Genomic DNA, 24,939 nt, shown 5'->3' on the forward strand with positions numbered 1-24,939 from the left:
TGGCTCCCCTTGATTTTCACATAACTAGGTCTTTGTCATTCAGATCTCAGGGGAGGTTTATCAGAGAGGTTTGCTTTGGTCATATCCTCTAAGGCAATCACCTGTCATTGTCACATCACCGTATTTTAACACTCTCCTGCCCTAGAGTGGAAGATTGGCCTAGTCAGGCGCATTACCCTTACCATCTGGTGTTTCCTGTTTATTCATGGTCTCTCTGTCTCCTTTTTCTAGAAGGTCAGTTCCCTGAAATCATGACCCCATACGCCCTCACCTCTGTGTCCCTGCTGCCTAGAACAGGCCTAGCATGCAGCAGGCACTCAGTGCCTTTTGAAAGAGTGTAAAGGGCCCTGCACTAAATCATTCTGGCTTTGCCGGGCAAGCTCCATCCACTCCCCTTCTCAGAAGCTCTTGCTCTGCACACAGCACCTGGCCTGAGCAGGAGAGAGGGCCCAGCCATCTTAGCCACTGGAGTTCTCCTGGGTTGAGACCCTCCCTCCTTCCCAGGCCTGACGGCTACTCTCTCACTCTGGAGTAGGATTCTGGTCAGATTTCACTCCAGGATGATGTCACAAACAACCTCCAGGCGGGGAGGCCAGAGGTTGAGGGGCAGCTGTGCATGAGTGGGCTGGGGAAGGCAGGAAAAGGGAGCAAGAAGAGCAGGGGGATGTGCAGAGCCTCTTTGTTTCCCAGCCAAGGTGGTAAAAGAAGGGGTGGCTTTTTCAGAGTTTTGCAACACTGCTATTGCCAAGAAAAGGGGGAATCTGGAGGTCGTGGGTATCTTTTCTCCCACAGTGGGAACCCAGACTCTAGAACAGACGTGCAAACTGTCACACACACACACAGACGACAGACTAAAACTTGTGTTTATTCAGACTGTATCCTTTCCATTTGGGGTGCAGAGTGTAGGGCAGTATGGGTGGAGAGGCAGCATCTTTGGCTTTAGGGACATTTGCTGATTGCCGAGGTTTTCTGTGTGACCTTTGGGCTGCCAGGATGACCCGCTGAACGATGGAGTTAGTGATGAAGGGGCTTCTAGAGCCGTCGGACCAACCTTGAACAGAGAGACTGATCCCGTGGTCCAGTTGTCCCTGTCCTCTCCAAGAATTAAGGAGCAGATGGCTGAGAACATTTTGACTCATAATAGAAAAAACAAAGCTGAGAGGGGAGGATCACTCAGGGGGCTCCTTCTTAGGGTCGACCTGTGGGCCAGGCCTGTGTGAGGAACACACGTGTCTGTACATATTCCATCCTCCAAGCAGCAACCAGCACCCGTGCTACTCCCAGGCCCATGCTACTTGGCGGAGCTCTTCCCAACCTTTCTTCCCCACCTTTTGCAACAACTGAGCCTACTGATGGAACTGAGGAGAGGGAACCTGCCTGTACGTCCAGGAAGATGCCCTTTCTTCTTGGTCCTTGCTTCATGTGCACAGGAGGATGTGCCCACCTCGGTCCCAGGGCCCTGCAGGGTGATGCTGTGGTGCCAGTGGAAGGTTGTGGGAGGCTGTGGTGGAGGCAGAGGAGCTCACTGGGCCCCCGGCTGGGAGTAGCCACAGGGGGCATGCACTGTCTCAGCTTCTGCCAGTGCACCGCTGAGCCTGGCTGGGCTGCGCAGGAACTGCCGGAGCAGGGGTGAAGCGTGGAGCTCGAGGTGGGGGCCTGGGCCCTTGGTCATCTCTGCCTGCTCCGTGACCGTGGTAGAGGACAGGAGGACCGGGCTCCTGCACTGGTCCACCCCATCACACTGCTGGGTAACCGTTCCTGTGGCTTCATAGCACCGGGAACCATCTAGTCCAGTCTGCAGCTCCAGAACGTTCTTCTGCTGCCCTGTGGGCAGAGGGCTGGCTAAGGCGGGGGCAGGCTCAGGCTGCCAAGGGCACTGGGTGACTTCCTTCTTTCCAGCATTGTCCTGGAGCCCTTTCTGGTGGAGTCCAGCCTGTGCCAGGTGTGTGCTTTTCACTGAGACCTCAAAGATGCCCCTGGGGCTGGGAGCCTCTGGAAGCTTCCTTACTGCTGACTCAATGGAGATGAAGGTTGGGGAACAAGATGGATCTCTGTTGGAAGGCAAGGCTCCAGGGAGGCTTGAGTCTTCTCTCAATGTCTCTGGCCTCCTGGGGGAAGGGATGACTGAGGCTGCCTGACCCCCGGCCTCTGTGTGATTTCTGACCTTGGCCTGACTCTGGACCTCAGTCTGGCTTGCAACTTGGGTTTGGTTCTTGACTGCAGTTTGCCCTCTGACCCCCTGGCTGGAGCAGTGAGGTCTGGCTTTACTCCCATCTGTGTCGCTGCTCTTGCAGGCACTGTGGTCCTTGGACGGTCCTTGGGAATGGCCGCTGGTGTTAGTCTCAGGCTGGAGGCTGGACATGGAGCTGAGCGCCTTGTGCACAGCCTCCTCAATGTCCAGCAGCCTGGCTAGTGTCTGTTGCTTCAGCAGGGCCACCTCTGTGCTGACCTTTGTCAGCTCCCCAAAGGCCTGCACCACAGAGGCCTTGGGTTTGTGGGGGGCCGCAGAAGCCGGGCGGGCCACTCCCAGCTGGGGCACAGTTTCAAAGAGCTTCCTCAGTGCCCGCACATCCACACTGCTTGTGGCCTCCCTCTCTAGGGCTTGCACCTGGCTCAGCAGGCCCTGGAGCTCTTGCTGGCTTCCCTGCAGAATCTCCGTGTTCTCAGGGGCCCCTTGCTGGGAACCAGCTGTGGGCCTCTCTCTTGGGGGATGGGGACCCTCCTGTGGTACGGGAGGGTGGCTGCTGAGAGCCGAGAACTTGGGGGACTTAGGGCTCTGGTCATGGCATCTGGCAGCCTGGCTCTCAGTAGGTCTGGAAGCCATGGTGCTGGGGCCGCTTTGGGGGCTGGGCTGGTTCTGTTCACTGGGGCCTCCAGACAGAGACACGCATCCCTGGCCTGCGGTGGTGGGAATGTTGGCTGGCCGAAGGGTGGTTGCGTCTCTCTCACCTGGCTTGTGTTCTCCTTGCCCTGACTCTTTGCAGGAGCTGGGAGATAGAGCTGAGGGCGTGGGCAGCCTCTGAGGAGGGCAGATCTGGCTTAGGTGGGCAGGTTTGGGAGGCAGCGGAGGCTTCTTCCTTGGGGGCATTTTTGGCTCCAGTATTGGGGTCCTTGTCTGTGCTTCCCCAGGCGTCCGCTGGCTGGCAGGGCTGCCGTGGGAGGGGAGAAGCTTGGAGTCCTGCCGGATAGAGTCCTCATCAAGGCGGGCTTGGGCTGGGAAGTCAGGTCCCGTCACAGCAGCTGGGAGAAGAGGAGGAGGGGGAACAGAGGCATTACGGGAGTGCAGACTGGCACCCGCAGGCAGAGGCCCAGAGGCCAGAGGGGGGTGGGCTAAAGAGGCAACCTTCAGGGTGGTCTCTGCAGCTTGGAGCCCTCCTGGGCCATCTCTTGCCATTGCCTTCTCTGGAGGTCCTGAGGCCGTCTGTGTGCCGCCCCCAGGCTCCTCCCGCCCAGGCCCCAGAGTCCGGCCTGGGCCTTCCTGGAGTGGGCTGGGAGCCTGCACTGAGAGGGGCTCTCTTTCAGAAGGCTGGACACCCCCAGGTGGCTCAAAGGTCCTCACAGGGTGAGCAGTGTAGATGCCATCCTGAATAGTCACCCACCCCCCAGGCAGCCCTCTGGGCGGTGCTTTCTGTTCCCCACTGACCTTTCTGGGGGCTGCCGGGATCCTGGGGTTGCCTCCAGCCATAGGCCTAGTGTGGCTCTGAGCAGCCACAGTGGCCACAGCCGGTGCTGGCCGAGGTGGCTCCAGGGGTGCCGAGGTGGCTCCAGGGTTAATGCCTTGCTTGTGTTTATTCAGAACTTGCTGGTGCAGGCTTTGGGCCTCGGCGGTGGCCATCCGCAGGTCTTGCATGGCAGCCTGGAGGTCCGGGGCCCCAGGCCCCAGGGGGGTAGTAGTGGTTTCTTCGGACTTTCCCCAAGCTGCCATCCCTTTCTGCCCAGTGTGACTATCTTCTTGCTTTTTCTCCCCAGCTAGAGGCACTGGCTTTTCCATGGTCTGTGGGAGGTGGGAGGTGCCCCCCGGGCCTCTGAGATGCCCCAGCCCCATACTGGGGTCCAGGGGGGGAACATGGATGATGTTCTCAGTTGGGGGCAGCTTCGGGGCCCCCTCACTGGCTGGCACTGGACTTGGATCGGCTGGTGGCTCCCATCTCAGACTATGCAGGCCACTCAGGTCTCCCTTGTCTATGCAGCTGGCCAGCAGCTGCACGCTGCCCCTCTCAGGGGCCCTGCTGTTCGGCTGGGGTTGCAGGGAGTAGGCAGTCAGCGAGACCAGGCCCTGCTCTGTCTCCTGCATCACCAGCCCAGTCCTTGCTACTGAGGTCCCCAGGCCGCAGGCCAGCAGCTGTTGGAACTCAGAGTCTGTGTCTTCAATATTCCCGCTGCCGCCTGGAGCTGGCAGCCTCAGTGGCTTAAGGCGGAGCTGGCCCGCTGGGTCCTCCTGAACCAGCAGCCCCTGCTGGTCCACATCTGGCCGGCGCAGCACTTGGCGGACGATCCTGGGAAGCTCGCCAGACACCAGCTCCTCCTTCCGGACGCGGGGCCCCCCCTCCCCCGGGCCTGGGAGCACATACTTGGCCAGGCAGAGCTCCCCCGGGCCTCGGACCTCCATGAGGATGCCCCCGTGGTGCAAGAGGCCGGGCAGAGTGTGCAGGGTCCGCAGGGTCCCCTCAGCCCTGGTCTCCTGCCTCTCGGGCACCCTGCTGCCCGAGGGGCCTGTGGGCTGCTCTTCTGGGAGGTTGCCCCCTCGGATGCTTTCGGCTGCCAGGGAGCCCATAGGGCAATTCTCAAAGAGCCAGGTGAACTTGTGCACAGAGCCCACAGAGATGGGCTCGGGGAGGACCCTGGGCCCCTGCTCTTCCCTCTTGCCTGCCTCCAGGGCCTGGAAAACCTCCTTCTGCCGAGATACCTGACCCGAAGGGATCTCTACTCGGCTGCAGTATCGCACAGGCCCTCTTCCGCAGGGACGGCCTGAGGCCTGCAGAGGCTCAGTTTCGAAGACATGTCTGTCTGTCTGTCTTTCCCCAGCCTGGATCTGGCTAACCTGTAGGTGCTGCTCCCTGGAGCCCTCTGGCCTCTCCAGGGGTTGGGGCGCAAACATCCAGGTGCAGGACCGGGGCTTGGCCTTAGCTGTGGGCTCTGTGACCTCTGGCCCCTGCTTCTCTGCCAACTCACTCATGGGGCATGTCTCAAACAACCACCGGATGGTCTGCACGTCACCTTTAGGGAGTGCCTCAGGCTGGGAACCTGCCTGACTCTTTCCTTCTTCTTCCTGGCGTCCCTGCCGTTCCCGCTGGTGGATCACCTCCAGTGGCTGGGTCTCAAAGAGCCACCGGGCAGTGCCTACGTCTCCGGCCACCACTTCCTGCCGGGTGATGCCCCGTACCACATCCACGGTACTGGGGCTTCGGCCCAGTTGGTCCAGAGGCTGTGTCTCAAACATCCATCTGTAGCCCTGCACATCGCCTCCAACTATCTGCTCTCTGCTGACAGAGGTCAGGGCATGGAGGTGGCCTTTGCCATCCTGCATGGCATATACTGGGGACCCTACGTCCTGGGACTGCCCAGTAGAATCAGTTCCTTCTGCTCTGTTCATACTCCTATGGGCTGAAGGCTCACCCTGCCCGATGCTGTCAAGGGGAAGGGTCTCGAAAAGGTTCTTGAAGGCCTTCACGTCCCCCTTCACCCCATCCCTCTGGGCGGCACTCTGAGAGTGGGATGCTGCTGAGGAGCCATCTCTGGATAGATGCTCAGATATGAGCCCCTCATGGTCCCGGGGACCCACTCGCTGCAGGTGACCCACTTGGACCTTGTCTCTAGGTGTGTCCAGGGGCTTCGTCTCAAATAACCACAGGGTAGAACGGACATCACCAGGGACTACTTCCTCTTTGGGTGGGTGCTGTGCTTCAGACTCCTCTTCCCCCTTGAGAGTATCTAGGGCTCGGGTCTCAAACAAATGCCGCTGCTGTTGAACATCTGGACCAGGAGGGATAAGGTCTGGGGATGGCTGGAAGTCTTTCTCATCCACCAAGATCTCCCGAATGGCATCCAACGGCTGAGTCTCAAAGATCCAGCGAGTTGCACTGACATCGGGCCGGGCCCCCTCCTCTAGGGAGATCCCCCGGATCACCCGCACCTGGCTGGGGTCCCTGTTGATAGCATCCAGAGGTTGGGTCTCAAATAGCCAGCGGGCAGACCTCACTGCATTGCTTTGGATTTCTTCCCGGCATGCAGCCTTGACCTCGTGGATGGCACCCTCTGCATCCTGGATGGCACACAGTGGCTCTGTTTGGAACAGCTTCACTGTCTTCTTCACATCGCCCTTCAGCTCCTGGATCTCCGAGCGCAGCTCCAAGGGGCTCTGCTCCTGGATGGAGGGGCGGGAGCCCAGGCGGTCCAGCGGCCGCGTCTCAAAGAGCATCCTGGTACCCTGGACATCGCCGCTGGCTTCGGGCTCCTTCACCGCCGCCTCCAGCGCCTCGGCCTGGCCAGTCAGCTCATCCAGCGGCTTTGTCTCAAACAGCTGGCGGGCTGCACGAACGTCGCCTCCGGATGGCGGAGGTCCGGCTGGCTCCTGCTCTGTGCTGTTGGCAAAGGAGCCTTCCTCAAACTTGCGGGAGGTGGCCTGAACATTGCCACCGGGCACGGGCTCCCTGGCAGGCGGCCTCTCACGGTCCCCAATGGCATCGAGCCGCCAGTTCTCAAAGATCCAGCGCATACACTGGACGTCACCCTCAGTGGGCTCCTCGGAATCCAGGACGTCAGCCAGGTCTTCAGCCACGGCCTCGGCCAGATTCTTGCGGAGCTCAGGGTGGATGTGCCTGTAGAGGCGGCGGAGCTCGCTGGCTTGTCTCTGCTGGTGGAACTTGGAGAAGGACTCCTTGGGCGGTGGCAGCGGCAGATCGTCCAGGGCTGGGGGGGGTGGGAGGGGCAGGTCCTCTGCAGCGGCCGTCGGGAGGGTCGGCATGGGGGCTGCCTGCGTCTGGGCTTTGGCCATCCTTCTGAGGAGAAGGGGCAGAGATGAGGATGGTGCTGGTAGCTGGGAGAAATGACAGGGGGCCGGGCCCGGGGGCAGAGTGGTCCTGCGGTGACCTGTGTTTAGAGACTCCCTCCCTCTCCAGACCTCACCTGGGTATCACTCTGCCACCTGCATGGTTGGTATGTGAAAAGTCTTGAACTTAGGGCATATGGAGCCATCCATTAAAGTGGGTCCTGCATCCCCAGAATTACCCGGTTGCTAGAGAGCAAGCAGCGTACAGTGTACATGCAACTCTGTCCTTTAGCCCTACAGGGGTTAAACCTCCAAGAGGCAAGCTGGACATGCTCCATCCTCACCTTTGTTTACTAAAGTCAGTTTCTCCTAGTGAACCCCCCGGACGGAATCCTGCCTTATGGGGTTCCAGCACCAGGAGAGGCAGGGCCCTAAACTGGTGACGATTTCCCATGGAGGAGAAATTCCCTCTCTTAACACCAGAGGGCGAACTTGCCACTTTGCCGGGAGACCTGTCTGGCCTTTAACCTCTTGCCTCTCAACTCCTCTCCATCCCTCTGGTCAGGGGGAGCTTTAGCAGGGGCCGCAGCCTATGCCAGTAGAAGCGGCCGAGGCTCTGTGAGGGGCAGTTGTTTGCCAGCCATCTCACGGGTCTGCAGAGCCAGATTCTGAATCCCGGATGGGAGTTTTCTGTGCCATACCCCAAGATTCAGAAAGTGGGAGCCAGGGAGATCTCAAGGACCTTCTAGTCCAACCATTCACAATTAAAGACAAGGAAACCGAAGTGTAAAAGGAATCCGATCTGGGCGGGTGAGGGACAGGCTGGGCTGGCTCTAGCTCCTAGACCCTACTGGGGGCCTTGCTTGCAAGAAATACAAGGGAAGGGGGTGTGAAACTTTCTTACTGGCTGTGGTGCCCCTCTGTTCCCCAGCAGCCACCCCTCGCAGAGTGTGAGGGTGACACCCACAGGGAGGGAAGGCAGTGGACAGAGACCTTACTGCAGAGCCTGCCTTGCCCTCGCTCATGGAGAATCTTCCCCAGTATAGGCGACCAGTCCCAAACTCCTATGCTTCTCTTTCTCCCTCTTCATGTCAATCAGCTTCCATCAAGGCACTGCTTCTCCTCAGCTCCCCCACCCCTCCATGGCCTCTCACCCCTCAAGCCCTTCTCTGGTCTCTGTCCTCTCTGTGTCTTATCTGTCTTGTGACAGGTGTACTGACAGTCCCCAGAGGACAGTAAGGAAGGAATGGGAAGCATGTCCCCCCTCTCGCTGCCCCTGACCCACTGCTCTGCTCCACACTCATGCTAAATATAGCTGAGGTCCTGGCCTCGGCCCAGCAGCCCAGGGCTCAGCAGGGAGGCCCAGGCCCAGTCACTGGGACCTGGGCTCCTTCACCCAGCTCATCTCCTTCTCTGTCCTGGGCTCCCTGATCCTGCCCCCTGCCTCCTGAGCTGCTATCAGGTGCCTGGCCTGCAGGACAACCAGAGCTGGGGCCTGGTGGTGGGGGGAGGTTTAGGGACACGGGGCACAGGTGGGGGGCAGAACTTCCTCCTCTTCCACCTCAGAAGTGGGGTGAATTGAGACCTGTTTGCCACCCCCTTCCTATGTTTTATTTAAGATTTACTTATCAATATCAGAAAGAGAGTGTGTGAGAACGAGCAGGAGCAGGGGCAGAGGGAGAGAGAGAAAATCCTGCAGCAGACGCCCTGCTGAGCACAGAGCCAGACTCGGGGCTGGATCCCAGGACCCTGAGATCATTACCTGAGCGAAATCAAGAGTCAGCTCCTTAACTGACTGAGCTCCCAGGAGCCCCTGCCACCCCCCTTCTGAGATAGCCATCCAGTCTGCACACCAGACACCAGAGCCCTGAAGAGGGAAAACTAAAACCTGTAGCCCAAGTCTCCTCACATGCTCTGGGGGGTTCTTTTCCTCTCTGGGCTCTGAGAGGAACAAAGTTAAACCATGCCTCCCTGTCCTGTCACAACCATGTGGCCCGAGCAGATGGCATGTGTAGGCCACAGCTCCACCCCACCCACTGACCCCAGGAATCTCCACAATCCCTGCTATCGTCACAAAGTATTAGAATCATGGAGCCCCGGGAAAGTTGGAACTATACACCCTCAGAGGTCAAGGAACCTAACCCCCTCCTTGTTTAGACAGGGGAACTAAGACCCAGAGACAGGAAAGGAGCTGTTCCAGGGCACTCTGTAAGGTAGTAGCAAGACCCAAAGGTTTTCTGACGCCTGGCCCTCCCGCCCTTGCCCCTGCCTGGCCTGAAACTCCTTAGGGCTTCAGTTTCTAAAGGGCAAGGACAGAGATGGGGTGTGGGCGGAATTGGAACTGGGACAACCAGACTTAGGGTCAGGCTTGAACCCCAAGAAGTGTGCCAGAACTTGGCCTCTGAGGGCTGAGCCGGCCTCTCAGGGTGACCCCAGGTCTGCTTCTCCTCCTCCACAGGTCTCTACATCTGGGAAGGCTCAGACCTGGTCTCCTACCTTGGGGCTCCAGATTTGCCCCAAGAGCTTTCTTACTGGGCAAGACTGTGGCCTGGGGCAAAGTCTGCCTTCTACTCCAGGCCTTCGGCCATGATAGGTGGGGAGCTGGGCTCAGGCCAGCCCTGGGGAGATATTCCTAGTGCCAGATATGCCAAGACTTTCGCTTGTAACAGCTGGGCATGGGGTTTGTCCTAGCAATGCCAAGTTGGGCCTACACCCTAACCTCTAGCCCCATTCCCTCCCACCTCTCTTGTGTTCCTCTTTCTTTCTTTCTTTCTTTCTTTCTTTCTTTCTTTCTTTCTTTCTTTCTTTCTTTCTTTCTTTCTTTCTTTCTTCTTTCTTTCTTTCTTTCTTTCTTTCTTTTTCTCTCTTTTTTAAAAGATTTTATTTAATTATTCATGAGAGACATACGGAGAGAGGCAGAGACACAGGCAGAGGGAGAAGCAGGCTCTCTGTGGGGAGCCCAATGTGGGACTCAATCCCAGGGCCCAGGAATCACAACAAGGCAGACACTCAACCTTTGAGCCACTCAGGTCCCCTGTGTCCCTCTTTCTTCTGGGGATTGGGCCTGCCTAGGGCTTCCCTGAGAGGATGCCCTGAAGCCTGAAGAGATCTGTACCTGAATTTTAAAAATGGCAATCCCAGGCCACCTACTCTTGAAAGCCTTTCTGAATGATGCCAGACTGGTCAGAACCTGTCTCTTCTGTGGGACTCAGGCCTGTGGCAGCCACTCTGAAAGCTCCCATGGAGCTCATGCTAAGGCTCCTTTAACTTTTTTAACTTACTCACGGGATCTTGGTATCAGGGACCCCTCTACTCACCTACATCCAGTTGCGACCCCCTTCCTCCACCCAGAGCTGATCCTGCTACACACCACCCTGAGAGGCATCCACATTGCCCATGGGGGGATCCCAGCCCACAGAGCCAGCCTGCCCTGGAAAGACAAAAGGGCGGGCTACTCACCTGGAGGTCCCACTTGGCGGAGGGGTGCTCTTTATCTGTGGCAGGTGTGATTTAATGGTCTGTCTTTCCTCTTGGACTTCTTGTGCAGGGTTTGTCTTGCTCTGCTGGCCTCGTTAGACGCCTTCTTGCTGCCCTGGCTCGGGTCTCTGTCGTCTGCCAGCCCTAGCAGCTGCCTTTATCTTGCTGGCGAGGGGGTGGGCCAGGTGGGGGCAGGGGGGCGGGAGGCTAAGTTCAGAGTATGAAGTGGCTTAGTTATTTTTAGGGCTTGTGGAAGTTCCCCTTCCATCCCAGGGAATCAGTTACATGTCCTTTCTGCTGTGAGGGGAAGAGGAGTGGGGACAGCTTCATTCAAGTCTCATCTGGGGATTGGGGTCAGTGACTCAGCCATGGTGTGGGGTGTAGGTGTCCCAGACTATTTTGAGGGAGTGAATCAAGATCTGACACCTGGATACCCTACCCCCTTATCCTACCCCCCCACCCACCACTCTGGACTGGCCTCTGACTATTCCCGATATGTGTGTCCACTGTGCCAGGAGACTGGAGGCCCCCAGAGGGCAGGCCTGGGCCCTCTCCTCTGCTCCTGGCCTGGACAAGGGTAAGCCCAGCTCTCCTCCCCCATCCCCTCTCTTGTCCTTCCTGTTCATGTACCATAGCACTGGTCTATGTAGTCCAGAGTACAACTGGAGTGCGGGAAAGACATCTGAATTTCTAGGCCTCAGCTCTTCATCGACTTATCAAAGAATTCCACAGAATGGTCCTGTGGTTTTCATGGCAGATTATCTGGGTTCTTGTTTACTTTTGGACTCTCCTCTCTGACTCAGGGCCCAGACCTTCTGGGAATGGAGGGGAAGGGAGGAGTGGCCTGCCGCAAGCTGACTGTGGGGTTATTTCTGATCCTGGAGTCATCAGCATCCCAGTCACAGACGACTGCGGGGGGTCATGCCTCCCCCTTTTTGGCTTCCCTGAACCCAAGGTGCTTAGCAGAGTCCAGAGATCCTGGCACCCTGACCAGGAAGGGTGAGGGGCATCAGGGAGCATCCAGTGCGCTCATGAAGGAGGCGTTTCACCCAGGCTCTGGGTCCAAGGCCATACAGGTGCATTCTGTTACCTGGCACAACAGGGTCTTCTTCTGACAGCCTGGCAGTGATACCAGGCACTGCCCACTTTTTCCACTGAGTCAGCATGAGTCATGCTGCACTAACGTGGGGCCAGAGAGAGGGGCATCTGGGGACCCCTTCTCCTGCATCCATTCTCTCTTTTGGCTTCCCTTGTGCTTTTCCACCTGCCTGCCTGCTCCCCAGACTTTTCCTGATCATCTGGTTTGTTCTTAGCCAGTACCACTGTCCTTTTCAATACAGATGACTATATTTACTATAATAAATTCATTCATTGAAACTGAGTTCCTCTCGGGCATCTGGGTGGCTCAGTGTTTTCAGTGTCTGCCTTTGGCTCAGGTAGTGCTCCTGGGGTCCTGGGATCAAGTCCTACACCAGATTCCCGTGCATGGAGGCTGCTTCTCCCTTTGCCTGTGTTTCTGCCTCTCTCTTTGTCTCTCGTGAATAAATGAATAAAATCTTTATTTATTTTTTATTATTTTTATTATTTTTATGAATAAAATCTTTAAAAAAAATTCACACCAGCCACCTTTTGAGTGCTCCATAGAGACGTGCCTAGTAACTACCATGCTGGACACATTCTTGTGGAAAGTTCTGTTGCACTGCTACTGCTATCAACACCAAAAATCTCACAACAAAGGTTATTTCCCTCTCTGCCTTGGCTGTCAGGTAGCTCTGAGCTGCATTCATAGTCTAGCCAGCAGGCTTTGCAGGCTGTATCCTGTGCAATGAGGGTGACCAACTGCTGCCTGTCTCTGAGGGGTTCCCAGAATAAAGGACTTTCAGTTTTAAAGCTGGAAAACTCAAAGAAAACCAGAATAAGTTAGTCATCCTATGTGTAATGATCCAACAGTGCCACATCACGAGAATGTCGATTACGAGACATGATTTATCAGAGTATTTTTTTTTTAAAGATTTTAATTTATTTGAGAGACAGAGATCATGAGCAAGGTGAGGGGCAGAAGGAGAGGGAGAGGGAGAAGCAAACTCCCCACTGAGTGTGGAGCCAGATCCCAGGACCCCAAGATCTTGACCTGAGCTCAAGGCAGACACTTAATGAACTGTACCACCCAGGCGCCCCATCAGAGTATCTTTGGTGGAGACATTGCACATCTCTTTTTTTCAGCTCCCTTGAAGCATCTTGGGAATGAGGCTGGGAATACATAAATCCGCCGAGGTTGAATGGCTGTGCTGATTAATCAATCTTTGTCCAAAGGCAGAAGGGCCTTGGGGGAGGGGTGGTGGTTTCCAGGGCCGCCAGTCTCTCCTTCTGGAACCCACACCTCCTCCGTCTTGAGGGCGCCTTCCTCTGTCAGCTCCTCCCTCCAAGTGGGGCTCCGCCAAAGTTGGGGATTGGTCAGAAGTTCCTAGTCTCCCTGCAGAGCTGGCACGCGATGGCAGAGCTCAGAGTCAGTAGCTGGAGGCAGATTCACCGGAAGTTTCAGGAGAGACACAGGGTCTAGGGATGATTATGGGCCAGTCTGCCTGAGTGTGAATCCCACCTGTGACACTCACTAGCTGTGTGACCTTGGCAAGTCCTTACCCCTCTATTCTTCAAATTTCCTTATCTAAAATGGGCGTAATAATTGTGCATGCCTCAAAGGGTTGCTGTGAAGAACATACCTCTCTCTCTCTCTCTCTCTCTCTCTCTCACACACACACACACACACACACACACACACACACACACGGTGAATTTAGAGCTGTGCCTGGCACACTAGAAGCTCAATAAATGACTAAGCTCTTTAAGTTTTTCCTGGATTCCTGCCACCCCCAGCTTCTCCAGGTCCCAGATCCCAGTCTGTCCTCTTGGTCTGAAAGCAAGTGCCCTTCAAGGCTCTGGCTGGCAGTCCTGACTTCCCTCTAGCTGGGAAGCAGACATAGGTGCCAAGGGACAGCTCTGAGAGCCAGACTGGGTCTGTCCCAGGCCTGCAGGAGACAGATCTGCTCCGCCTCTTGATAAAACCATCTGAACCCAGAATAGGGATTTTCTACTCTGGGGTCAGCTCTGAGGGTGGGCACTCTGGAGGGCAGAGCCTCCTCCCTCCTGCCAGAGGAATGTGGCTACCACGTGAGAGGCAGCAGAGCGGGTTCTGAGAGCATGGGATCTGGTGTCAGTCTGCTGGGATCAGATCACCAGCCTGTCTCTATTTGTATGACCTCTGAAGGTCTTTCAGTTCTCTGCTCCCTAGCGACCTAGCTTGGGATCCTCCAAGAGTTGACCCCCAAGAGGAGCATTTGGGAGCAAGTGACTTAACTGGGAGGGAGGAAGGTAATGAGGCGGGTATAGAAGTGAACTGGGGGCAGGAGGAAGGCAGGTTACTCCTGTGGACAAGCTGAGGCCTGATCCCACCGGGGGGCCTCTGGGAGCTGGTGCAGATACATGTGTCACCAGGACAAGGAGCCTGGGCTACTCCTCCAGCCATCCTCACCCCGGCTGCTTGAGGGATGATCTGGGAAGCCCCAGCTCTCCTATACTTCCGGCCTGCCCCTCAGACAAGAGACACAAGGGTTTGAGGTGGGAAGCTGTGACAGAGACTGTCCACTGAAGTGGAGTGAAGAGGGTATGGGGGAGAGGTGCAGGGACCAGTCTGTGTGTGTCCATTTTACAGGCGAGGAAATGAAGGCTCTGAGAAGTGACAGGCTCAGCAAGGACCAGAGGTCAGGTTTCCTGCCCCCAGGGGTCAGGGTGGTCTGGCCCCTGGGAATGCTCTGTGAGGACGGATGTGATGGCAATGAGACAGACCTGGGTCTCACACGGCCACCACCAAGATGCCCAGCCCTGCCTGATAGAATAGCTGAAGCCTGAAGGTGGCTGCCCCTTAATCCCTGGGCTTGGAGAACTGTTGTTGGTCCTGCATAGATTCTGGGGACCCCAGAACACCTGTGGCCAGGGAGGGGAGCAGTTGGCAGCCTCCTGAGACGGGGCCCTGCCCTTTGACCCTGTTAGCATACTGCTGGAGAATTTCCCCTCCCCCTTTCCTTCCCCAGTCCTTACTGATCCCTCACTGGGAGCCACACCCTATGCTGGCTGATTCCCAGGACGTGGCAGCCTGTAAAGCCTGCCCCGGGAGCCCATAGTTCAGTAGGAGATGGACCTGGTGAGGACAGAGGTACCCGCTTGGTGCTGAGGCTCCCTGGGGCAGGAGAAGCAAACTCCAAGTCGGGGCACTCGGGGTGATTTCAAGGAGGAGGTAGCCTGTGATCTGAGTCCTCCAAAGGAAGAGGTACTTGATGACAGGAGATGATGGGCATCAGGAACTGAACTGTGTCCCCCTCAAATTCATATGTTGAAGCCTTAACTCCCAGACCTCAGAATGTAACTGTATTTGGAGAGAGGGCCTTTAAAGTAATAATTAAGGTAAAATGAGGCTAAAAGGGTAGGGTCCTAACCCAACTGGACTGATGTCCCTTATAAGAAGAGAAAGAGATGCTGGAAATGGGTGTGCAAAGAGGAAAGGCCACGTGAGGACACAGGGAGAGAAACCTCAGGAGGAACCAAACTGGCCAGCACCTTGATTGGACTTCTAACCTTCAGAACAGTGAGAAAATTAATTTCTGGGATGCCTGGGTGGCTCCGTGGTTGAGCATCTGCCTTTGGCTCAGGGCGTCATCCCAGGGTCCTGGGATTGAGTCCTGCGTTGGGCTTCCTGTGGGAGCCTGCTTCTCCCTCTGCCTGTGTCTCTGCCTCTCTGTGTGTGTCTCATGAATAAATAAATAAAATCTAAAAAAAAAAGAATGATGGTCCCCCTAGATTCCTGCTCCCTGGTGATTCATCAAACACTACTTAGGCACTGCTGGGAAGGGATTTTGCATGTGCGATTAAAGTCCCGAGTCAGCTGATTTTACAATAAAGAGATTATCTGGGTGGGCCTGACCCAATCAGGGAAGGCTCTTTGAAGTGGAGAGCTTTCTTCTGCGGGTGGCAGGAGAGGACGTCGCTGAGACTGCAGGCCTGGGGGGATTTGGCACACCTTCCCTGACTTGAAGATAGAGGGAGCACGTGAGCAGCAATGTGGTGCCTTAAGGAACAGAGAGGCTCCAGGGGGACAGCAAGGAAATGGGGACCTGTGTCTTAACAATGGCAGGAACTGGATTCCGGCAGCATCTTGCATGAACTTGGAAGAGGAGTTTTCTTCAGGGTCCAGATGAGGCTCAGCCTCATTCCAGCCTGATTCCCTGAGCAGAGCCCAGAGCCCCGCCCTGCCATGCCAGACTTCTGGATTAGCTGCAGAACTGTGAGCCAATAAAGTTTGTGGTACTTTGCCTCACAGGAATAGAAACCTCACAGAGTGGAACCCGGAGCAGCGGAGGGCGGGCGGGAGGCCACGCCTGCCCACTTGCAACGGGCAGCCAGCCAGCCTGGAGCTCGGCCTAAGCAGTCTCCCCTGTGCGGCGGGCTGGGGTCTCAGGCAGCTATGTGCGGCACCCTCAGGTCACCAGAGAGCCTCAGAGCATCTCAGACTCCAGAAATCCTGGTTAGGGGCAGTCAGACAAGGAAGAGCCCAGTCTTTCATCCTCCTATTTCACACATGGGGAGCCAGAGGCTTGAGCAGAGCCGGGACCCTGTGGAGTAGTGAAGGAGCTGGTTTAGGAGGCCCTCCCCTGAAGCCCCAGCTCCTCACTTGCCAGCTCACATCTTGGACAGGTCGTATCAGCTCTCCAAGCCTCTGTTTCCCTGTCTGGACAGTAGGGGTGGGCTAAGAGGGAAGGGCTTCTGGGCAGAGGGAAGAGAGTGGGCATCGATGCAGGTGGGGATGGGGTGACACATGCTGTGTGACTTGAGTGCATGGGGAGTGGTCTTGCACAGTGGGCATGGGGCCAAGTTGTGAGTGCCAGGCAAAGAGTTTGGGCCCCATTCCGAAGGGTTTATTTCAGGAGCAGTCTGGGTCATAGGAGACAGGTGATGAGAGCAGGTCCCAGCAGCCTAAGTCCCAAGTGATGAAGATTGGTGGTGGCAGAGAGGAGGGATGGAAGGGCTGAGGGCCTGAGTCTGCGGGGTTCTCAGGAGGTAGAACAGACGAAACGTGAAAGAGCTTACAGGACAGGATCCCTGGGTGGCGCAGCGGTTTGGCGCCTGCCTTTGGCCCAGGGCGCGATCTTGGAGACCCGGGATCGAGTCCTGCATCGGGCTCCCGGTGCATGGAGCCTGCTTCTCCCTCTGCCTATGTCTCTGCCTCTCTCTCTCTCTCTGTATGACTATCATAAATAAATAAAAATTAAAAAAAAAGAAAAAAAAAAGAAAGAGCTTACAGGTGCCTGAGTGCCTGCTGAGCTGTCTGAGGTGGCAGACTGTCCAGTGTACTTGACTGTGAGGAGGGGCGGTCCCCAGCTGTCCCTGGGGCAGCAAGGGGGGTTAGGCGGAGGGCAGGGGGGCTGGCAGATGGGGTGACAGGCTGACTTTGAACAAGATGAGGGTAAGGTGGCAGAGCCAGTCTTCAGGGTCCAGATAATGGTATTTGGACCTCTGGACCTCTGGACAGGGGACAGACACCGGGCAGCCTTTTGTGGGCAAGGGGGGTGCAGCAGCCAGGAGAGGCGCTCTCCCAGAGCTCTGCCAGGAAGGGCAGGCTCAGGGACAGACGGGGGAGATGGTGGACTGCAGCAGAGTAGCAGAAGGAAGTAGCAGCCAGGGAGACAGGAGAAAACCACAAGAGGATTTGGTCTGGGAAGATGCCAAGGGAGGAATGCACTTCAAGGAGGGAAGGGGGCGTCCGTGTTCAGTGCCCCATAGAGCAAGAGAAGGAGCAAGAAGGGGCTGCCAGATTCACCAAGGACACCCTTGGAGACTTGGCCCGAAAGCCACCTCCAGGCTGCAGAGGGCTGTGGAGGGCGAGGGGTGAACATGTTGGAGGCACCCAGGAGAGATGCTCCTGGTATGTAACTCTTCTGGTCCTCACAATTCTCGGTGGTCAAGTGGAAACCAATATAGGCGTCAGGGTTGTTGTCAAAAACTAAATAAAGGTCAGGAAAGCACCTCTGGCAAGAGAGATGCAGAGCTCCAAAGGCAGGTGGGCAAGTGGAAGTTTGGAAATAGCTGGCATGACCCCTAGTGCCCAGCAGGTGGCAGCACGTCCTCGAGTGACACTTCACCTCTACAGACCGAGACTGCATTTAATTAATTTAATTTAATTTATTATTTTTAAAAACGACTTTATTTATTTATTCATAAGAGACACAGAGAAGCAGAGACATAGGCAGAGGGAGAAGCAGGCTCCCTGCGGGGATCCTGATGCAGGACTCGATCCCAGGACTCAGGATCACAACCTGAGCTGAAGGCAGATGCTCAAGCACTGAGCCACCCAGGTGTCCCCAAGACTACATCTTATCATCTCATTTATTTATTCTGCAAGAATGCTTTGCACTGCTACTATGTGCTGGGCTCTAGTCTAAGCACTGGAGATTTTATATATAGATCCCTCTCTCTCTCTCTCTCTCTATCTCTTTCTAGCTATATATATCCGCACAGAGCCTACATTTTGGTTAGAAGCAGATAGAACACGCAAGTGAATTATCATCATAACTGCCAATTCACCCTCTAGACTTCAAAGTTTTATCTTCTTTCAGTTACAGGGGAACCTTTCTGGAAAATTCCATACATCCCTTCCCCCTTGAGCCAAACAAGACTTTGTTTGTTCATGGGACAGACTGAATGCATTTTCCAAAGATGGCCACTCCAGTATGTCCTATTCCATCCCATGTCCCTTATAATGCAACTCTGACACTCCTTCAGTTGGTAGAAAGGAGTCTATATTTCATCCTCTTGCATCCAGGCAGAGTTGGGACTAGTGGAAGGGCACTTTATGACTTCTGAGGTTGGGCCATAGAAGGCAACACAGCTTCCACCTGCTTCTCTGGGGACATTGGAACCCAGTCGCTACACTGTGTGGAAGCCCAAGCAGCTTATAGAGAGATTACATGGAGACGAGCTGAGGCCCCAGCCCACGGCACTGGCTGAGTTTCTAGCCAACAGCCAGCATCAATTGCCAGCCACAAGAGCAAGCCATCTTACAAGTGGGTATTCCAGTCCCCAGGCGAGTTGTTCCAGCTGACGCCTTGCTTAGCAGAGAGGAACTATCTCGGATTGCAGAACTGTGGACAAAATGATTGGTATTGTTTTTTTTTTTAAGGTTTTATTTATTTATTTATGAGAGACACAGAGAGAGGCAGAGACATAGGCAGAGAGAGAAGCAGGCTCCCTTGAGGAGCCAGATGTGGGACTTGATACCGGGACCCCGGGATCACGACCTGAGCCAAAGGCAGATGCTCAACCACTGAGCCACCCAGGTGCCCCATGATTGTAACTGTTTAAGCCACTTAAAATTTGAGGAAGTTCGTCATGCAGGAATAGATACAATTCATGAAATTAATAGTTATGAGAGCCTCTCCGTCGGGCTCTTTGCTAGGAGCTGGGGATACAGGGTAAACAGGACAGGCTCTGTCTGTGCTGTCATGGCATTTACTGTCCAGCTGGGAAAACAGAGTGTGATCAAAGCACTATAATTCTGGGAAAAATTAGAGAGGGAGACAGACCACGAGAGACTCCTAACTCTGGGAAACAAAGGGTTTCAGAAGGGGAGGTGGGCGGGGGATGGGGTAACTGGGTGACAGGCACTAGGAGGGCACTTGATGGGATGAGCACTGGGTGTTATACTATATGTTGGCAAATTGAATTTAAATTAAGAAAAAGTAAAATAAATAAATGAATAAAAAAGCACTATAATTCACTGGCTGAATTTGAAGCACGACAAGGTTCCCTGGCTCCAGGCACCTCACCTTTCCACCTTACCTCCAAGTATGGAAATATCTTATCTCCAGTGTGGCTGGACTGTGAGCATCCGCAGTCACACCACCTCCAGAGCCCCTGCTGCAGCCCAGGCCACCCTTTCCTACCTTTCATTCCCAGCAAGGCTTCCCATTGCGCTGGGGATGAGATCAAAGTCCGCCAGGGCTCCCAGGGCTCTGAGCGAAGCGGCCCCATCTGTGTCCCTAACCCTGCGTCACAGCACCCTCTCCTTCACTCCCTGTCCTGTCCTCAGATGCACAAAGCTCTCTCCCACTTGAGGATCTTAGCACCTGTTGTTCTCTCTGCCGAGCTGCTGGGGACACATCAGCCTCCTCCCCTCCCCTAACATTTGCACCAGCAGCATGAATACAAATGGACTCTGGCCTCACCCGTCTTTTCCTCCTGTCCTTGTTCTGTTCCGCACTGTGAGGGGACCATGTATATGTGAGGATGCCCCAGGCTGCAGGTCCATGTGGAATCCATAAACTCCCCTCCCCATGGCCACTCCCAGGCCTTGAGAGGTGGGCCCTGGTAGAGCAAGCCTGTTGTCAGGTGGATGGATCTAGAAAGGAGACTAGGATGTCTGAATAGAAAATACTAGGGTCCCAGGTAGAGAGAGACCTCTTCAAAGTCCTTGCCCAGGGGGGCTGCCTGGAGCCCAATGGGAGCTCCAAAGAGAGAATATTTGTTGGAGTAAACTTCTAGTCCAGTGGCTAAATGGGAATTCTCAGGAGTGAGCTGGGAGGTCCATCTACCATGTCAGTAATAGGGGGATGGGGTTTGGGAAGGGGTCCTCAAAGAACCTTCAAAACACCCCATGATGAAAGATCCAGCCTTGAACATCTGCCAAGCTCAGGAATCAATGCTTTAGGAAAGTACCAGTCCTGTGATCTCTCTCCTGCCCTTTCCCTCTCTCCCTGCCCTGTCCCCTGAACTTGGACTCTGGAAGGTAAGAACACAACAGGCAAGCTGGGCAGGCGGGAGAGGTGAACAAGGTGGGATGATGGGAAGCTGCCCTGGTTCAGCTTGGAAACTCGGTTGGGAAGGAGGGTATAGCCAGTTACCTCACTCTTTCCCCTCCGGACGTGGTTCCCTTTACCCCTTACCCATCCACTGTAGCTCCAGACTCAGGGTGTAGGAAGGAGAGGGAGGAGAGACACAGGGCAGGAAAAATGTTGGTGGTGCCCTCTGGAACGGTCCTATGCCCAAACGTTGGCTCTTCCTCATTTGGACTGCCCTGTGGGTATGCTACAGATGCCACCCATGGGAAGGCCATTCCCTAAACAGGGCGACATGACCCCAAGACGCCTGCTTACGCCATCTCCCCACCTGCATACGCATCTCGAGTGTGCTGCAGGACACCTTCAGCCCTCTTGCCTCCTACTCTCCACTCAGCCCAGGGGCCAGGCTCCCCAGGGGTGCTCTTAAAGGCCCCTATCAGACCTGAGGTGGGAGCAGGACAACACTTTCCTTCAAGAAACCCTCTTTCCAGGGGCAGCTGGGTGGCTTAGTGGTGAGCATCTGCCTTTAGCTCAGGTCATGATCCTGGGATCCTGGGATCGAGTCCCACATCAGGCTCCCCACAAGGAGCCTGCTTTTCCCTCTGCCTATGTCTCTGCCTCTTTCTGTGTCTCTCATGAATAAATAAAATCTTTTTTGAAAAAGCATATTAAAAGAAAACCTCTTTCCAGTTTCACTTCTAGTCTGAAACTTCTGCCTGCTGGCACGTGTTGGACTAAAGGTCAAAAACCAATTTAGTGGCCAACTTTCTGTAAGTCTTGTGCTTTGTTTCACACGGCGAGGGGTGGGGGTTGGGGGTGGGGTGGCTCCTGGGTACATTTTTCTTACCCAGGAAGCTTTGACTAAAATCTCTGAGATAGGAAATGCCCTTTGAAAAGGTCTCATTACATGAATGGTTTTGCACCTGGAGGGGTTAAAAATGGACCTCAGTAGCATCAGGATGATTTTAAGCTCAAAACATCTGAATGCACAGCAGCCACAGAAAAACCTCATCTAAGCTTCTTTGGCAGATGAAAGCAGGACCTCCTGAAAAATCCAGTTGCCATAGATCCTCCCTCTCTGGGAGGTTTACAGCAAGAAAGGAGACTAACCATTATCACCAGGATAAGTAATTGCTTAAGTAAACTTTATCTAAAACTATGTAAACTAGTAAACTATGGAAGCATTTATTCCATAGAAGTTCTTTCTCCTTACCAAGAGGGCTTATAAACCTCTGTCCCTGGATATCTGGGGAGCCAATACACAAAAGGGTCCCTGGTAAAGCTTTGGCTTCTTCCCTCTTACTGTGTCTGCTGTTGATTAATTCACAGACCCCCAGTACTGAACCTAACTCGGTAGAAGAAAATTTTTTTATTCCAACACATTCTCCTCTTGACAGCAAGAGTATGAATAGCCTTCTAAGATTTTCTAGCTGGTACTGGATTATATCTTCTTGCTCTGCCAGTGTTACTGCACAGCAGAGTTCACTCGTTCTCTCACTTTCATGCATGCTAATCAGATTAGAAGAAGAGATGGGAGAAAGAACATATGAGAGATTATACTGCTAAATGTATTATTCATTTATAGAAACCATTATCCCTCCAGTTTAGCCACAAATAAGGAAGGGGAATATTTCTGGGGAACAGCCGTATAGAAGGAATGCTTTCTCAGGTCTAAAGCGATCATGGCCAGGAGAGTGGATGAATTATGTTTGTTTTTATTCAGTCTGGTCTAATTGCTCTTGAGTGGAATATAGAATGTCACCAGGTGGCTGATTACAAAGTGGGCAAAAAAAAAAAAAAATCAATAGCTTGTCTATTAGTGTGGGCTGCCATAATAAAATACCAGGGACCGGGCGGCTTAAACAACAGGAATTTATTTCTCACAGTTCTGGAGACTGGGAAATCCAAGGTCAAGTTTTGGTTTTTTGGTGAGAGCCTCTTCCTAGCTTGCAGATGCCAACCTTCTTGCTGTGTCCTCTCAGGGCAGTGGAGGGGAGGGGTGCAAGGAGAGCTCCTTCTTATAGAGACACTAACCCTGTCAATTGGGCCCCACCCTCATGACCTCATCTAACCCTAATTACCTTCCAAAGGCCACCTCTGCAAATACCATCACATTGGGGGTTTGGACTTCCACATACAAATTTGGGGTTAGAGACACAAATACTCAGTTCATACCTTTCTCTCAAAGACTAACCAGTTAAGAAATACTGTAAATAAATACAACACAAATGGGGCACCTGGGTTGTTCAGTTGGGCGTCTGTCTGCCTTTGGCTCAGGTCATGATCTCAGGGTCCTAGGATCCCACTCCCTGTTGAGTGGGGAGTCTGCTTGTTCCTCTCCTTCTGCCCCTCCCCCCACTCTTGTGCACACATGTGCTGTCTCTCAAATAAAATCTTTAAAAACAATAAAAACGGGGCGCCTGGGTGGCTCAGTGGTTGAGCGTCTGCCTTTGGTTCAGGTCATGATCCCAGGGTCCTGGGATAGAGCCCCGCATCGGGCTCCCTGCTCAGTGGGGAAACTGCTTCTTCCTCTCTCTCTCCTTCTGCTGTTTCCCCTGCTTGTGCTCACGCTCTCTCTCTGTCAAAATAAATAAATAAATAAATGGTCTTAAAAAAAAGAAAAATAAATAAAACACAAAATAATTGTATTACAATGTCATTTTTGTTTCTCTTTCTGCCTATCACATTTTATCACTATCCTGCTTAGAGCCTTCCAATGGCATAAAATATAATCCACATGCGATTGGCCCTACATTCTTCGACACAAGCTAACCAGGCTGCCTCTGGCTCACCATGCTCTGTCGTATTAGCCTTCTTTTTATCCATTTACTCAATATTTGCTGAATATTTACTATGGACTACACAATATTCTAGATCACAGATCACAAACTATGCTCATAGGCCAAATTGTGAGGCTGCTTGTTTTGATAAATAAGGTTTTATTGGAATAGAGCCATACCTGTTTGTTTAAATATTGTCTATGGCTGCTCTCATGCCTCAACGGCAGGGCTGAACAGAGATCATATGGCCCATGAAACCTAAAGTATTTACTGTTTAATCCTTTACAGAAAAAAGTTTGCTAACGTCTCTTCAGTTCAGTGCTGATATATATTGCAAGTCTCCAATTTGAGTCACATATATAATTTTATTTTATTTTATTTTTTAAATATTTTATTTATTTGAGAGAGAGAGAGAGATAGAGAGCAGGAGCCAAGGAGGAAAGAGAGAAGTAGACTCCCCACTGAGCAGGGAGCCTGATGTGACTCAATCCTGGGACCCTAAGATCATGACCTGTGCTGAAGGCAGACTTAACTGACTGAGCCACCCAGGCACCCTGCCATATATGTAATTTTAATTTTCTAACAGCCACATTAAAGAAGTTTATAAAAAAGAAACAGTTGAAATATATTTCAATAATATATTTTATACAACCCAGTACGTCCCAAATATCATTTCAACATATAACCAATACTATAAATTATTAATGAGATATTTTGCATTTTTTAAAATATGAAGTCTTTAAAATTCAGTGTCTATTTCACCCTTATTGCATATGTCAATTTGGGGATAGCCACTATTCTGGTGCTCATGAGCCACAAGTGGCTAGTGGCTCTGGTACTGGATGGTGCAGTTCTAGAAGCAGGTGATGCAGGGATGAATAAAGAAGAGAAAATTTCCTGCTCTCATGAGGCTTACATTCTTAATGGAGGGAAGAAACAATAAGCAAAAGCATAAACAGATAAAAATAAGAGATAACATAGATTTTATTATTTAAAAGCTTTTTAAAAAAAGATTTGCTTGGGGATGCTTGGGTGGCTCAGCAGTTGAGCGTCTGCCTTCGGCTCAGGGTGTCATCCTGGGTCCTGGGATCGAGTCCCACATTGGGGTCCCTGCATGGAGCCTGCTTCTCCCTCTGCCTGTGTCTCTGTCTCTGTCTCTCTCTCTCTCTGTGTCTCTCATGAATAAATAAATAAAATCTTTAAAAAAAGATTTATTTATTTACTTATTTGACAGAGAGAGAGATTGAGAGCACAAGCAGGGGGAACAACAGAAGGAGAGGGAGAGGGAGGGGAAGAAGCAGAGGTTTTAGGCTTGATGGTGGGTAATAAGTGGTGGTGTGAATGTTGGGGCAAGAGTTGTGTGTTTAACCCAGGGAAGGCCATGCAAAGAAATCACTTACTGGTCTCTGTAAGTAAGATATATAGTGAGGATTAACTTCACCCAGAGAGAGGTCTGGGAGGTGTATCCAGGCCCCCACAATGTCCTGCCTGTAGAAATGTCTCTCTTTGCCTGGGGACTTTGGCCACAAGGCAATCTAACAATGAGACTTAAGACAGGGGCTGTGGGCCATGCTGTCAGATAAACTGGAGACCACAGTCTTCATCCACACCCGGCAGGGACTGGGGATGAAAGGTCGATCACCTGTGCAGTGCAGTGTGTGACCGAGCTCCCATAAGTACCCTGGACACTGAAGACTTGGGGGGACTTTCCTACTGGTCTCATCACTTACTCTCTGCATACCGTCATATTCTGTGGCTGGTAGGAGATAATGCCATTGTCTGTGGTTCCACAGAAGAGGACAGCCTGAAG

At 53.5% G+C, this 24,939-nt stretch overlaps 1 protein-coding gene across 4 annotated transcripts; it reads right to left on the reverse strand.

Moving 5' to 3' along the window:
• Positions 1 to 845: 845 nt before the first annotated feature.
• Positions 846 to 10,606, reverse strand: XIRP1 (xin actin binding repeat containing 1). Of its 4 annotated transcripts, none has more exons than XM_025461242.3 (3): positions 10,448 to 10,606; positions 3,644 to 6,998; positions 846 to 3,240 (listed from the first exon to the last, which is right to left on the reverse strand). In XM_025461242.3, exons 2-3 carry the CDS (start codon positions 6,992 to 6,994, stop codon positions 3,232 to 3,234), a joined length of 3,360 nt encoding a protein of 1,119 aa, XP_025317027.1. In that variant the 5' UTR covers positions 6,995 to 6,998; positions 10,448 to 10,606; the 3' UTR covers positions 846 to 3,231. The 4 variants fall into 4 exon arrangements, with proteins under 4 accessions (XP_025317027.1, XP_035560753.1, XP_025317025.1 ...); XM_035704860.2 differs by having other exon boundaries at positions 3,644 to 6,995; positions 10,448 to 10,605; XM_025461240.2 differs by having other exon boundaries at positions 846 to 6,998.
• Positions 10,607 to 24,939: the final 14,333 nt, after the last annotated feature.

The sequence above is a fragment of the Canis lupus genome, chromosome 23, assembly GCF_003254725.2.
Source record: "Canis lupus dingo isolate Sandy chromosome 23, ASM325472v2, whole genome shotgun sequence".
NCBI classification, from domain to species: domain Eukaryota; kingdom Metazoa; phylum Chordata; class Mammalia; order Carnivora; family Canidae; genus Canis; species Canis lupus.